The sequence below is a fragment of the Crinia signifera genome, chromosome 3 (assembly GCF_055691185.1).
Source record: "Crinia signifera chromosome 3, ASM5569118v1, whole genome shotgun sequence".
Lineage (NCBI taxonomy): Eukaryota > Metazoa > Chordata > Amphibia > Anura > Myobatrachidae > Crinia > Crinia signifera.
In genome coordinates, this window is record NC_139219.1 from 45,574,964 (window position 1) to 45,591,992 (window position 17,029).

At 43.3% G+C, this 17,029-nt stretch overlaps 1 protein-coding gene across 1 annotated transcript in view; it reads right to left on the reverse strand.

Annotated features, from left to right (window-relative positions):
- Nucleotides 1-17,029, reverse strand: part of SRBD1 (S1 RNA binding domain 1) — a 211,172-nt gene that overhangs the window by 19,554 nt on the left and 174,589 nt on the right. Inside the window, exons 18-20 of the mRNA XM_083175725.1 lie at nucleotides 12,849-12,955; nucleotides 8,886-9,062; nucleotides 6,753-6,926 (exon numbers count right to left, since the gene is read on the reverse strand). Of these exons, the coding sequence (XP_083031851.1) occupies nucleotides 6,753-6,926; nucleotides 8,886-9,062; nucleotides 12,849-12,955 (458 nt within the window). The remainder of the gene's footprint in view (nucleotides 1-6,752; nucleotides 6,927-8,885; nucleotides 9,063-12,848; nucleotides 12,956-17,029) is intronic.

Consider the following 17,029-nt stretch of genomic DNA (forward strand, 5'->3'; position numbering starts at 1 on the left):
GGTACCGCCACATACTGATTAGCCCGGCGGACAAAGGCGGTGCAATTGTAGTCCAAAATCTCACTGACTACAAATTGGAATTGGAGGGACAACTGGCGGATTCAAAGACGTATATCAAACTTTCTATGGATCCTACCAACCGGTACAAAATGGAACTGGACCAGCTGCTTAGTACAGCAGTGCTCAATAAGAAAATTGAGATGACACTTGCAACAGCATTAACCCAGAAATTCCCAGTAATACCGATAATATACACTGTACCAAAGATCCACAAAAATACCAGCATGCCACCAGGACGTCCCATAATTGCCGCAATTAATTCCTTATACTACCCTGTTTCAAAGCTTCCGGATCAAATCCTCCAACCATATATTCAGATACAATCAACCTTCATCAAGGACACTACAGCTTTCCTGACACGTCTAGCAACATTTGACATTCTTCCCATCAATACTGTCTTAGTTACTATGGACGTGAGTAGCTTATATACAGCCATACCACAACAAGCAGGAGTGGCAGCAGTGGCGTCCTTCCTGAGGGATAATGACATCATGGACCTGGATCAATCATTATTTGTTGAATTGTTGTCACTAACTCTGGAGAGGAATTATTTCCTATATAATGGGGAATTCTATCAGCAGACCAGCGGGTGTGCCATGGGCAGCCCGGTAGCGCCTAGCCTGGCAAACATTTTTATGTTCAAGGAAGAAAATCAGAAATTCCTGCACAATCAATCCATCAGTAAACATATATTGATGTATGTCAGATTTATTGACGATCTATTTCTGCTTTGGACGGGCCCGGTCCAACTCTTGAAAGATCATGTGTTTCAAATTAATGAAAGTTCATCACCTATAAAGTACACAATGGATATCCAAACAGCAGCCATTAACTACTTGGATGTGCTTGTAACAATACATGACTCTCGTATCATCACCAAGGTGTTCACTAAGCCCACCGACCGAAACACACTACTGGCAGCATCAAGCCACCACCCAAAGCCTCTTAAAAGAGGTCTTCCAAAATCGCAACTTATGCGAGTTGCGAGGATTTCAAGCACTCTGGAAGCCGCTACTGAGAGTACTAACCAAGTGGTTCAACGATTTGCGCAAAGGGGCTATGACATATACGTGCCTTAAGAGCTACCCAGACTGAGGTATTGGCAATGCCCAGATCACAGCTACTCATCCCTAAAGCTCGGGCCCAACAATCAATCTTACCTTGGAAACAGGAGTATACCACATCTAGCCCTGTGGTACAGAGAGCCACCACCGCTCTATGGCCCATAGTCAAATTGGATGCTACACTTCCTTGTTTTCGAACAGTCAAACCGATGGCGTGTTACACGCGAGGGAGGAACATCAAGGATCAGGTGGTGCATACGGACATCACCGGGTTTGACAAGATAGTATCTAAAGCACCCAATTTCTTACAGAAGCCATTTGGATGTTACCGCTGCCTGAAGTGCACAACCTGTAGAAACCTTGTAGTGTGCCGTTCCTTTAAGCACCCACATACTGGTGTGGACATCCCTATCAGACATGTATTGACATGTTTGATGACCCATGTCATATATCTTTTATTCTGTCCATGCCACATGCATTATGTGGGAAAAACAATTAGAACTATCAGAGATAGGATGGCCTTACATAGGTCGGCAATTAACAACGCAATCCTACACAAAAAATCTGACCAACCAGTAGCGAGGCACTTTCTAGAGGCCAATCATTCAGTGGCTGATCTAAAATTTATCTTGATTGACCATGTCCCAGTGATGAATCGTGGCGGTGACAGGGATGGTAAACTGCTTAAGTTGGAGACATCTTGGATATATCGTTTGAAGACAGTTAAACCGAACGGTCTTAATGAGAGACTGAGTTGGAGCATATTTCTCTAGACGTGTCCCCATTGTAGCATATCTGCAGTTTGGATTATTAATTGTGCTGTGTCCACTAATATAGGTCCCCGCTATTTATCCCCTTGACCTTACAACCGGCAGTCTTATTCAGTATTTATTTATTGCGAGTATTCATTATTGTCTAAGTGCGTCTATGGCACTTAGTACTGCCGTGTTGCTGTAATGGCCAATGTTTAATGTTTAATGTTTATTGTTTGTTTGTACTATGTATGTTTTCCTACAGGCAGGCGATTCACCAAGGTAGCCGGCGGCGGCGTCTCACGCACTGTGTTGCTTAGCAACGGATGCAGGAAGACGTCACCAGCAAGCGCCTCCCAACCTGATGGACGGAGAGGTAGCAGATTGCAGCCGGCTGCCGGGGTGAAAACGCGGGCTCTGTAAGTATAAATATTCTTCTCCACCGCCGTGCGGTTGTTTGTATCTGTATTTGCACTTGAAGCCTTGATGCATGTGGTCGTGAACACGATGTTTGAGAACATCGAAACGTTGACCAGTTAAACATGTAACTTGTAGCACTTTATTCATGCATTAAAATCTGAGAAAAGACCCCTGGAGTGACGCAGCTATTTGCTTGGAAATGTCTGTATCTCACTGAAGGCACCCGGGGCAGGTTGCATATTTATGTGGAGTGCTGAATCTACACCAATCCAATATATATATATATATATATATATATATATATATATATATATATATATATATATATATATATATATATATATATATATATAAACAGAAAATGACCCCACGTGCGCCCTGTTTAGTGAGCAGCTACTCTATAGGGAGGCAAAGAGGAAATAGAAACAGGAAGTATAGAGAGCGCTGTAAATTCCACCACCTACAATATTCTCACCACTAATATCAATGGTGCACAATACAATAACAGAATACAATGTATATTCCTAAAACCAGAGTGCTTTATTGTATTTCAAGATCCACATCTGGACATTGTTTCCTTTTCAGAATAAGACATCAGTAACCCGACGCGTTTCATCTTGAAAAATACTTCATCAGGGGTTTTACACAAAAATTTAGGAAATCAATCATAAAAATGAAGAAGCATATGTTCTTTACAAGGATTTGTCCCACAAGATCCCAAAATCTAAGTACATTTTCATACACGTTTCCCTCCATGTTTACACTGAATTATCCACCCATTTTTGGTGATCCTGTAGTAATCGCTCTGCAATGTCCTAGGGTATGGATGTGCTGCTGTAATGATGCTTAGCCTGATGATTGTCCTGTCGGACCAAAACCTTGTGTACTGTATTAGGCCATCGCTATGTGAGAAATAAATCTCTTTTACTATTTTTGAAATTAAAAAGACTGACTGAAAGAAGGTTTTGGGTTTCTCCTGGGAGCCACTCCGGATGCTGTGTATTTATGGATGTTAGTGCGGTCTAATTTTTTTCCCCATTTTGTTTATTTGTAGGGCAGCCACAAAAATGTTCTAAAAAAGGTATAATTTTCCGCCTACCAACATTAATTAAAATGACAAATAAAGTCAGATTAAAAAAAAACAACAGGCTACAGCATACCTCCCAACTGTCCCGTTTTTCACGAGACATCCCGATATTTTGAGGCGGTCCCGCCCCCCGCCGCCAGTGTCCCCTCAGCCTGAAGGGAATAGTCGTCTATTCAATATTGCAGAAGGGCGAAAACCGGGGGTGTGGCCTGAGGATGCATCATCCTGTGAGGCCATGCCCCTTTTCATAGGCCACGCCCACTTTTCGAGCGCTGTCTTATGAAAAAGTGTCCCGTTTTGAAGATGACATATGTTTGGAGGTATGCTACAGTTTGCTTGTTGACCCAACACGGGGCACTGAAGGATCTAGCTGTCCAGCACGGTCATATCTCCACACCATGAAGTTCCCGTTCAGGTGAAAAAGTTTGAGGTTAACAAGGAGAGAATTCTGCGTAATTACGGAAGAGAGACAGTAGAATGGAAAGAAGAGGCACTTCTGACACTGGAAGCAGAGCAAACCACTGGGGACCCTTATAACCTGTGCGGTGAATACAATGAGGTCTTGTGTTAAAGTGTTCTCTATTTGTGACATTTAAGAAGGTAAAGTGAAAACACTTCAAAGAAGATCTGATAAAGACAAGTGCAACACTGAAAATAAGCCAGTACCAGAGTTATTAAGCAAGTTTACAAGGGCCTATTGGTCATATATCAGTCATGATTGCCTCCTATTTCCATACATTTTAAATCTCAGAATGGTGCAGGCAAAGGGTTAACAGGATACATCCTTGTGTGGTTACCCTGTACACTGCAAAGTAAGCTCAAGTATCATGACTCAAGAGTAAACAGTATCATGTGTTACAGCACAGCAATGTGATACCCCCATTACATTCTGTTCCAATGCCCCCAGATTAATGGTGGTGCAACACTAGCTCTTGCAAAACACAACAAAAAAATCATTATATGCCGCTATGTGGTGCAAAATATGTATCAGCTATCAACGCACAAAGCTAATGAGAAGAAAAAGATGACTGATGGAAAATATTTGCATCATTAACATATATCAGATATTTTAATTAGTTGTAATTAATGTTGATAGGGTTAACAAAAGAAAAGAAAAAAACTGCACCAAAACGATACATTTGAATGAGATGTGAAAACAAAAAGTGAGTTCTCATTCTAGTTACAGTATTATGGGTCCCCGGGAGCCAATCCTAGCAATTATCAAACTCACTCATGACATGGTTTTGTATAATCTACAAACATAATAACCGTCACTTATCATTAATAACAAAGGGATTCACCAGAAGCAACATAATGTAGGCAATTCAATTATTTATCACGCCTGACCTCCCAGCTAAAGTGACTGGAGGTATGGAAGGCTGGGATATTCAATTGTGGGTTTTTTTTTAATCGCACTGATGTTGCTCAGGTCCAGCTGTGTAAATCAGTTAAACACAAGCAAATTGTTGGGTGCGAACCGAAAAGTGGCGTTTGTACACCAAACTGGGCCACTTTTTGCACATTTCAGATTGGTAGCATTGGGGCTGAAAGGGAATGGGTCATTGGGTTGACCCAATTCAGGTCAACATGCAGTGGGTCGACCACGACACTCCTTAGGTCGACATAGCTAAGTTCGACAGCGTTTCGAAGGTCAACCATGGCAAAGTTGACAGCCAAAAAGTCGACATGAGTCTTTCACATTTTTGTCCCAAATGTCGACATGGACACTGTTAAAGCGTACAGCTGCGCTGACCATGCTTAAGGCACGGTGCCTTGCTGCGCTCGGCACACTATTCTATTCTCCCTCGACACCGTAGTGGATGGTAGCGCATGAAATAACACCTGTCGACTCAAAAAAAAATTGTAAAAAAACTCATGTCAACCTTTTAACCGTCGACTGTGCCATTGTCGACCTAATGCTCGTGTTGACCTTTCAACACACACATTAGGACGACAATGTTTGTACTTGGGCAATGCGGATCCCTTGTGGTGCCATACAAATAAAGGATCATAAGGTACCTAAACCATAAAGATGCTGAGCATGTTTCCTGTGACACTACAGGCCTCAAGAAACGGAGGCATTTCACGATATTTAGGTGACTACGCAGGGGTCTGAATCTGATTAAATGGCGTGAGTCTGCCTAACACAATGCATGAAGTATTAAGTAATTGGTTCTGGGCGGCAACTGGTTAGTGAGTATACAAGCATGAAGCAGCAGTGCCTGCTGGGCTGCCAGTAGTGAGCATGCAGCCACACTTCCATGTTTAGCCTATCGTAGCCTGTACATTGCTGCGACCAGGCACAAAGTTGGTTGTGACTCCTGCGCCCAGTATGACATAAGTATCTTATGGCAGCTACGTACATACTTTATACTGGCCAGCAAACTGTAGTGCTGATGGTGAGGAAACACATCCTAACAGTGATATATATACTGTATATGTCATACATGTAACCAGTCAGCACCATGATGCCAGAGACTGTATTAACTACTATATCTATGCATGTCCTAGGTAACCAGTAAACTACAGCAATAGGTGTTACTGTCACCATTGTGAAATGAATCAGAGCTTTCACAGACATCCACCAATGGTTATAGGTATAACCTATATAGGTTTTATACGCATGATGCCATATAGAGTCATGTATTACAGCTCTTTGTTGAATCGTTCCCCTACGCATTCGCACAGGGTAGCGGTTCCTAGAGACTGCGCATAAGTAATTGATTATTCGCCAGCTGCTCACACACAGCAGTGCGGGCGGGGGGCCGTCGGCACGCCCATGGGAACGCCCAGCAGCAGATGTCAGCTGCCCGCTCGCTTCCCGCGCAGGGCACTCGCGGATGTAATTACATCATGCGAGCACTTGAAAATCATTCGATTTCGGCGACCATTTAATGATTTTGCCCCCCTGCACGCAAGGCTCCGAATGGATGTTTATCCATTCGCAGGCATGTAAGGAAATTGGCGTGCGGGGGAGGGGGGGGGGGTTCGTGCAGGCGCCGTTTAGAAGACCCGCAAAGCTGTGCGTTTCGCAGCATTGTGGGTCAACCAGAACCAGGCCCCATACGCACTGCAGTACACCACACAAACATTTTCAGTACACATTCTGCGCTGCAGTCCAGAAAGCTCCAGTTCCACCTCTGTTTTAACAATATACATAGACTTTATAAGATCCTGGTAGTCTAATGGAAATAATTCCCAGCATAATGTAGTGTTTTACTGTTTTAAATATCAGATGTGTCATTCTTCCAAATTCATATTTTTTGCAAAATGAAAAGGGCAGAACATTAAACTGAAGGAAACATTTGCAGACTGTAAAATTGAGCTGGCCGTGTGTTTTAGCAGCCTCCCCTCAGAATGACTCCTTACCTCATTGCTATGCCGTACGACTCGGGGTGAACACACGTTTGATCCAGGGGGTTAGGCTTGGCAGGCACGTTCGCTGTAGATTTTGCTGTCTTTTTGCCTTGTTTTGATACGGTGCCCTGGGTAACAGACACACTTGATCCAGCAAAGTTTGAGGCCTGGCAGCCTGACGGGTCCCTTAGAAAGCAAACAATCGCTCAATGATTACACGTTGGATAATCCGGCATTCCTCCACAAGTGTGTTATTACATGAGTTACATCACGCTATAGAAGGCTAAAAAAATGCTGGCATTTGTAGTGCAACAGCAGCCAAACATAGGTTACCTATGCCTGCTGTATATAACATATACTACATAGACAGAGTTTAAGTGCTCTAGTTCAGGTCATACCAATGTATTAGTTTAACCTACCTTTTGCCAGATGCTGAAATAACTGCAAAGTGAGTTCCGCTAAAGCCACAGACATGATTTAAAATGTATGTGTTCAAAATAAAGCAGACCAAATGGGCCTGATGTTCTAAGCTTGAAAGGTGATACAATGGAGAGTGATAAACCACCAGCCAATCAGCTCCTACCTGCCATGTCACAGGCTGTGTTTGAAAAAATGACAGGTAGGAGCTGATTGCTTGGTGATTTATCACTTCCCGTATCACTTTTCAAGCTTAGTACATCTCGCCCTTTGCTGCATTTTCAAAATGTCCCCATACAAAATCCTCTTTTCCTTATCTCCAACACTCTGTCATGAGAATCACCAGGGTGCTGGGAGACCCAGAGTGCACTTCTGCATGAACATTCTAGGAACGGTGGTCAAGGACTACTTTGTTTAAAGAAATATAACTTCACTACTCATCTCAATCAAGTTGTCCTAGTCCACTTTGAATCTGGGTGAATCTAGAGCTTCTTCCATGGACTCTCTCTTTTCTGACTCTCTTTTGGCTCCCACCCAACTGGAGGTCACTGGGCTTCTTCCTACCGTTCAATTTACCTTCTCCCAATTGAATTAAACCTACCTCCCTAGGCTTTTTAACCCTAGATCTGGCATAATATCAAAATCATCTTGGACCTCTTTGATTTAGACACTTTTTCTCTGATTTCTCCCCCATGCAGGATAAATGTGGTCTTCCCTACAAATGTTTCTACCAATATCTCCATTTTCATTCGCCTTAATTTGGTACCAAGCATAGCCCACAATATACTCCTTGCAAGAGTTTTTGACTCCAAAGCATGAATTCCAGTGGCCTCATATGGTTTCCTGTTTTCCCACAACCAATCTGCTAAAGAGCCCCATGTATTGGTCTGGGATAGACAACTCATTAATGGGAAGGCATCAGACAACATGCTGCCAGACATCTATAGGAATGAAACAATATAAATATGATAAAGATCTATAGGAATGAGAATTAAAGAAAACAAATACAATCACATGTTCCGCTGGTACCCAGTTCCTTCACATCTACATGCTATTTTCCTCAATCCACAAACAATGCTTGAGGGGCTGCTGGGAGAAGGGCACTCATGGTCATGTTTGGAGGCTTTGTCCAATAATGAAGAGATTTTGGGTAGTGGTGACCTACTTCCCTGGTATTACAAGGCAACCATTATCTTCATTCTTCTCTATGTCATATACAATCACATCCAACAACTAATTATTCATGCTTTCAACACTGCTAATTGTAACATTGCTGCCTGGTGGAAACACCTGGGTATTCGCCATCTCTCTACCCTACGGAAAAGTAAAACACCTACTACTGTACCTTGAATACATATCCAGCATTCTATATGGGTGTCCTGACAAATTTATACATTTTTAGGTGCCATGAATTCTTACAATGAGGTCTTTTCTTCCAGCTGAATTGATGAAACCTGAAGCAAAGAAACGCACACCACCCGTGGCTGTGATTGTATGGCTATGGGGTATGGCCCCTTGGGGAAGCGGTTAACGGTTCTTTAAGAATTGGTAGTGGCACAGCCACCATGGACCAAAGCATTAGTGATTTTTTGTTGTTATGTTAGAACAGTATAAATGTAATACACAAGACTTATTTCATGCAATGATAGGAAGAACAGGGCTTGAATTTCAATGTAAGGAATTGCTGAGCATAGTCTGTATGAACGCAGTAGTGATGTGGAAACCTACCTGGAGAGGTTCTTGACATACTCCTGGTTAATTCTAATGAAGCCAGCACATTGTTGGAAGGATTTGGGACCCAGCCCTTTTACACATTTGAGCTGCTCTCTGTTGATAAAAGATCCATTCTGCTCTCTCCATTCAACGATATTCTTAGCCCTAACGGAGTTTAACCCTGCAATATGCCTGGCAAAACAAAACCAAAAATGTCATATTAAAAGAAAACCATTAAATACACCAATGCTCTTCTGTCTATGTAGCAGACGTTCATTGTTATAAGCCAAAATCATTTCCAGACTGCCACCACCACAACAACAGATACAGAATTAGCAGATGGTACTAATGTTAGTTCCTTCCCTGTTTCTCCTAAAGTACACTGAAGCCAGTATGCGAAAGTTAGACTGGTCATTCATTTGTAGCCTTCTAGCTTGGGAATTTTGGAAGATTGATTTACAACGAACAGGAGTAAATATATCTTTTTTTATCTTAATGTCTTGATCACAATTATAACTTGCTCCAAAGATAATGCATGGGTTCTCCAACTTCAGATGGTCTAGAATGATTAAAAAAAAAGGTCTCCTACAGATGGAGCGCCTCTCAGCCAGTGCTGAAAATCACCAGATTCCTTTAGCTGGTGCAGGCTGGTGGAGAGGGGCTCCCATCTGATGGTGTCTCACATGCACGTGTGTCTCTGTCAACACACGGCAGCGGGGATCTCTTTCCCTGTCCGTCTCTGCTTCAGGAAGACAGGCGGAGATCGGGGGGAGCTGGGGGCAGCTAGGGTGGGTCATCGGGGGAGCTGCAGAGGGCAGAGGGCTCCGTCGGAGCGGGGGGGGGGGCGCGAGCATCTTGTGCGCATTCGCCCCCTTCTGGTGATTGGCGGCTGGTGATTCTATCGCCAGAAGCAGCTCCAACAGGAGCTTCTTTATCTGTATGTGAAGGAGGAAAGGAAGGGGAGGGAGGATTAGCTCAACATGCGTAGTATGAGAGGAACGGACCACATGGGTGCATGCTATGGTCTATGGCAGCGGTTACAAACCATGGTCCTTAATTACCCCCAACAGTGCAAGTTTTCCAGGTCTCCACACAGAATCACAAGTCAAATAATTAGCCACATCTGTGGATCTTTTAAAATGTGTCCGTGAATAAGGAGTGCACCTACGGTGTGACCTGGAAAATGTGAACTGTTGGGGGTACTTTAGGACCAGGGTCTATGGCCAAAAATGTTTTTAATGATTAATATGGCTATCAGAATCTATATATATATATGATGAAAACTGCTCACATGCAGTTGAAACGGCTGTCAGGTCGGCAGCTGTCTCTTTGTGCAATGATGTAATTGCAATAAACCCTTTTTTTCTTCACCTACTACCGTGTGCCGGCTCCAATCCTTTCTGCGAGGGGGTAAGTGCTTTCTATATATATATATATATATATAGAAAAAATAGGAAGCCAGCACATCCAAATGAATGAAAATAAATTATTTTTATATAGACAAAAAGAGTTACAGCATACAGTTCAATGGATACATGTTACCAAAAAGTGGCAAAGTGTCAGCACCTTCTAGTTGGACCACCATGCTGACACTTTGCCACTTTTTGGTAACATGTATTCATTGAACTGTATGCCGTGTTTGCACCATGCTTGGTGTGTCCTTCTTTTGGATTCTTCAATTGAACTCTTTTGTAATACAGTAGACATCATTTTCACCAAAGATTAATTTGCAGCTGGATCCCAATAGAATCTGTGATTTAACATACAAGGGACTTTACACTTACAGCATCTAAAATAAAAGGACTTTTTCAGCAATAAAAAATTTAAATTGGGTTGTGTTAAACATTTGGTAAAATATTATTTTCTTTTTAGCTACATCTTTAAACATACATTTTCGACTGGCTGCACAGCTGTAACATAGACACAGAGGTGGTTGCCTCATGTGATATGGGACCTTTGCATGCAACTGTGGTGACCAATTGCATGAAAAACGTCCATATCACATTTGATTAACAGCAGGTATGATGCGATGCATGGTGCTGTGCGCATCGCTAGGAGCCCTTAAGTCACACCGGCTGTAGAAGCGATCTGTTGGATCGCATGCGAGCCGGGAAGGCTTGGGTGGGATCACATATGATATATTGTAGGCAAAAAGGACTGCATAGGATATATCGCATGCGATCCTGCTGCACGGACTGAGTTACATACAGCTGAAGATGTAGAGTGGTGGATTCACAGCTGTAACATACAGTAGCTAAGTGCAACACAACTGAAGATGTATAAGGGTCAGTGGCGTAGCTATGTTTTGGGTGCCCCCCCGCCGTTAGGGGGGGGGGGGGCGCCCACCCCCCCGTCGCCGCCCCGCCAAGCACCCCTACCCCGCCGCCAATGCAAACCCCCCTCAATCCCCCACAGAATTACCTATCTCGCTGGTCCCGGCGGCTCCGTTCTTCTGCTGAGGACCACCAGAAAATGGCCGCCCCCATACAGCAGACAGTTTCAGAGAACAGTGTGCTATATGGGGGCGGACATTTTGTGGTGGTCCTCAGCAGAAGAACGGAGCCGCCGGGACCAGCGTGATAGGTAAGTCTGCAGGGGATTGAGGGGGGGTTTAACTATAGCACCGCAGCCCCCGGCGCCCCCACATGCACAGCGCCCCCCCGCGGTGGCGGGGGCTGCGGTGCTATAGTTACGCTGCTGATAAGGGTGGCTGTACAGCTGTAACATACAGTAACTAAGTGCAACACAGCTAAAGATATTTAAGGGTGGCTGTAAAGCTGTAACATACAGTAACTAAGTGCAACACAACTGAAGATGTAGAAGGGTGGCTGTACAGCTGTAACATACAGTAACTAAGTGCAACACAGCTAAATTATATAAGGGTAGCTGTAACACACAGTAACTAAGTGCAACACAACTGAAGATGTATAAGGGTGGCTGTACATTTGTAACACACAGTTACTAAGTGTGACACAACTGAAGATGTATAAGGGTGGCTGTACAGCTGTAACATACACTAAGTGTAACACAACTGAAGATGTATAGTGGTGGTTGCACAGTTGTAACATGCACTAAGTGTAACACAACTGAAGATGTATATGGGGTGGCTGCACCGCTGTAACATGCACTAAGTGTAACACAATTGAAGATGTATAGTGGTGGCTGCACAGTTGTAACATACAGAAACTAAGTGAAATAAAACTGAAGCTGTATAGTGGCAGCTAAACAGCTGTAACATACAGTAACTAAGTGAAATAAAACTGAAGATGTATAAGGGTGGCTGCACAGCTGTAACATACAGTAACTAAGTGTAACACAACTGAAGATGTACTGTATATGGGGTGGCTGCACAGCTATAACATACAGTAACTACTGTAAGTGTAACACAACTGAAGATGTACTGTATATGGGGTGGCTGCACAGCTGTAACATACTGTAACTACAGTAAGTGTCACCCAAATGAAGATGAATATCGAGTGGCTGCACATCTGTAACTAAGTGCAACACAAATCAAGATGTATAGGGTTGTCTGTACTAGAAAGTAACAGGAAATATTGAAGGAAAGAACATGTCAGCAATAGATTTTACCTAGTTATATGCATGTTACAACTAACACAGTTAGTTAGTTGATGATTAGTTTGGTTGCTCAGTTAACCTTTCTATATGAAAACATACACGTGAAGCATGTTTGTCTCTCGCACAGTGAATGACTCACAAAGACATTGTGATGTTAATTCATCCACAGGAACAGTTGGGAAAGCAGTGTCTGTGTGTTCTAGGTTAATATTATGTACATTGGAGAAAGACAAACAGCATTAAACTAATAACGTGCAGTACACAAAGTGCATCATTGTGTGGTTTCTATAGAAGAGTCCCAGGAGCAGGTGCTAGCGCCGGGATGTCCGCAGAATTACTCTTCCCATGCTGGGAAGTTCAAAGTGAAATGAATGGTGAAGCAATGTACAAGGCTGTGTTTACCTCAATAGAGTTTCAGAGCAGATGTTGATATCCACCCCCACAAAGCTGACACACTCCTCCACCACGCTATCCAGGGTGCCTTTAAGCAGGACCTGCGAGACGTCATGCTGGAAGACAGAAGTAGAGATTAACGTTACAGGCTGACACTGGGTGCTATATTGACAGTGGCAATGAACTTGCACAATTAACCTTTTAGCTACCAGACTGCAAGGTCAGGAGACAGACCACAAGAGAGCATTCCGTTTAGCTTGCAGCAGGTGCTAATGGAAGCCTTGATTATGATGGTTTAATAGTGTAGTATAATAATAATAATAGGCTGCTTACTTCTGCTGTTTTGACTCTAATTTGATGTTGGTTACTTACGACCTTAACCTTTTATTTTATCAATCTAGGTAAACACAGTAAGACCACAATAGGACAGAGGTCCAATTTAAACAGGATGTACAGTTACACGATACAGTAAGAATCCTATTGTTTCCAGCTGTTTCTACAGACAGCTGTCTGCACAGTACAGCTGACATAATCCCCCCACACACCCTCCGGTGATAGTCAAGCTGATAGGCTTCAGAGGCATGGGTGGGTATAGCGCGCCGAGAGTGGGGATTCGGACAGTCATTAGTCCAACGTTGGAATCCCGACTGCAAAGTCTCAGACATCGGGGCTTGGTGGCTTTCTACGCTCGCCACTTATTCTATTCTCCCTCTATGGGGCCATGGAATCCCACGAGGGAGAATAGCCCCGGTCATTCGGGAGGCCATCCGGCACCCCAGGGGCATCATTGGTGCAGTTCAGATGTGGTTGGCATTGCTATTGCTGCTTTTCCCTTTGATAGCTCCATTGTAGTGCAAAAGCCACCTATCATAGAGACCAGGAAATTTCCATCCAATGACAGAGATCCCTGGTCTCTACCATCCTCCTAAACGACAGCAATACGCCTTAGGGATGGCCATCGACCATTGATGATTTGAAATCATTAATGGTGTATGGCCAGTGTAGAATATTTTTGCTATTGATGGGGGTAAACTAGATGGTTTACCTCCATCGATGTCAAACATAAATTAATAGTTTTTTTTTCCCCCCAAGGGTAGGGACAGGAAGCATAGTTCCGCCCTAACACGGTGAATCCCCACCCCCATGTTATGATTGGCGCACAGGCCAAACAATCAAAGAAAATGGATGACCATCGATAGGTAAAAATCCATTGCATAGTATGACACTATTGATGACCAGTTGCACTATTGCAGATGGCAATAGCAACGATGGCAATTCCTAACGTATCTACATTTTCAAAACCAGAGGCTGTTGCCACCCACCTTCTTATCCACAAACAGCATCGCATGCATTTTCAGAACGGGTGCTGTGCATGCATGCAGATAATCAGTATTTAGCAAAACAGGGACACAGCTCCGATCACATCTGAATTAGGCCCCATACGCAGCCCAGTAGTCTTAGAATTAATGGTAACACGTTACCCGTAACGTGTAATAATTTAGGTCAACACATTTACTCAAAGAAGATGCTGATCTGTAGTACCATACAAGCAGGCACTTCAACGTAAGATAACAAGTGTAACACGTTATAACATACAGTATCTGACCTATTCAATGTGACTTCTGGGTGATCAGATTTTCCACTAGCTATTGAAATGTAGGCTGGATTAGGCACAAGACCATGCTAGAGAGGTTTCTATTCAATCTGGTCACGCTTGTTTTTTATGTGCCCCCATGACAGTGAATGTCTGGTGCATATGAAAATTCATTAGCATGCATTAAAGAGGTAAACAGGAGTGAAGTAGATCATTCTAGTGGAAGCCACATGTCCCTTCTTCTCAGGTCTCAGAAGTGCTGGAAGAACCATCACATATATGAGGTCACGTGATGTGCTTTTTTTGTGGATTGGATGCTCCAGGCTGCAATTAATATCAAGTTCAGTCTTCTTCTCTTATGAGCCACTGAGCTTCACCTGCTGTGAGTACTCATCTTTAAGAAGAGTTGGTGCCACGAGTTAACCTTCAGCCACAGTGAGAGATAAGTTATGTTTGCCTACATAAAGCAGATAAAGGGACATAAAGGAGATAAGGGCACAGGTGAGGGCTTGGAGGGCCGTCTATTGCCCATTACAGCCAGGTACCATTTGCTGATTCTTTTCTTCCAATCACTGAATTATACAGCAATTCAGCTAACCCCAGCACCTACACAGGTAGAGCATCCATAAAATTCCTTTCTTACAGCAAGCTGGATCTCAAAGTTGTAGAGGCTTCTATGTAGAGACTCCAGAAATGGGTTCATGATAGCGTTGGCAGTGGTAGTCAAGCCTCTGTGGTGGCTGAGCACATCCACTATGGAGGATGGCCACGCTCCAAAGCATGGGCCCCATGCTTTGGAGCGTGGCCAGCCTCTATAGCGGTGTGGCCAGACTATATAGTGGGTGAGTGACGAATCAGATGAGCATGCATGGTTTGTGCCCATTGATATAGTGCATGAATAATAAAGAACCAAATGAATAACAGCAATAAAAAATACACCATGAAGTAATAATGTATAAGTGTACAGTCTGGAACCTGATCCTAAACGGAGGGAGTGGGCTTTCAAGCAATGTACCAGGTAGCGCAGACGGTGTAATGGATAGCATTACTAGCTCACAGCACTGGGGTCATGGGTTGGATTCCAACCACGGCCTTACCATGCAGAGTTTGTACATTCTCCCCGTGCTTGCGTGGGTTTTCTCTGGGTACTCCAGTTTCCTCCCACAACCCAAAAATATGCTGGTACAGTAGGTCAATTGGCTCCCACAATGTGTGTGTGTGTGTGTGTGTGTGTGTGTGTGTGTGTGTGTGAACATGTGGTAGGAAATATAGATTGTAAGCTCCACTGGGGCAGGGACTGATGTGAATGATCAAATATTCTCCGTAAAGCGCTGCTGAATATGTGTGCACTATATAAATAACTGGTAATAAATAAATATATATACAGTATACCGATGTACCATTGAGGGCCAGCCCAACTTTGTATATCATTTATACCCCTTTCGCATTGCACCTTGGACCCGTGTTATTGCTGGGTTGGTGACGTGTCGACCCGGGTTGAAGTGTGGTAGGAAAGCACCAAAGCTTATACCCCAGGTCGACCAACCCGGCAATTCAACCCAGATTATAAAAATGGTTAAACCCGGTTCGACCTCTGTATAATGGGCGACTCAGGTTTAATCTGAAAGCTCTGGACCCGGGATCGAGACCCTGGATCTGACGCGGCTTTGCTGTGTATTAGAGTAGTTTTAGCTGAGTGCAGGGTTTGTGTACATCCATCAAAGCTGCACAACCTATTTAATTACAAAGCAGTATATGCTACAGTCGATCGGAACTAAATCACTGAGCTGGCAAATATTTATTTCAGAAAGAAAAAATAAATTGCACTTCTAACAAATACACGCAAGTGTTTCCTTGCCATGACACCTGGGAACAAAACTCCCTTTGATCAAGCAGTCTCCATCATCACAGTAACCTTACCACACCTGGAAGCTGCGCTGATGGTGTACCGGCGTCCCGACAACGGTTCACACATCACTCAACATAAGGTGTTAATATCAGCAATGTCAGTGTTCATGAGCAACTGGAGCGTGGAGAAGGCCCCTTTTCTGTCTACCCATGCTCAATAGTCTGTAAAACGACTCAGCAAGTCCTTGGTAGATACTGGAGCGATTAGAAAGGAAAATACCTGGCAATATGCCTTTTCATTGAAAAAATAGGTCTCTACCTCTTGCAAATATTTGCATTTAATTCATAGTTTTCTAATTCCCAGACTGTACTTTGGCATCTATTTTGTGCAATAAAAATACCTGCAAAAAGCTTTTCCTGTAATGGACATAGAAAGCCAAACATTATAAATGGGAAGTACTAGGTCATTTTATAGACCACCTGCACTCTCAGAGGCACGGGCAGAGAAGCAGTTATGTTGTGTAATACTTTGCACAACTCAATTTTAGTTTTAATCATATAAGTATTTAAAAGATCAAGAAACAATTACAAAGGCGATCAAGAAGATGACATTGAAAAAGGAACAACATTAACAGTAAACAAACTGTCATTTTTGAGATCCAGTCTGTGACATGACCGTTAGCTGATTGGCTGGTGGTTTATCAATCTCCATTGTATCACCTTTAAATCTTAGTAAATCTGGCCCATA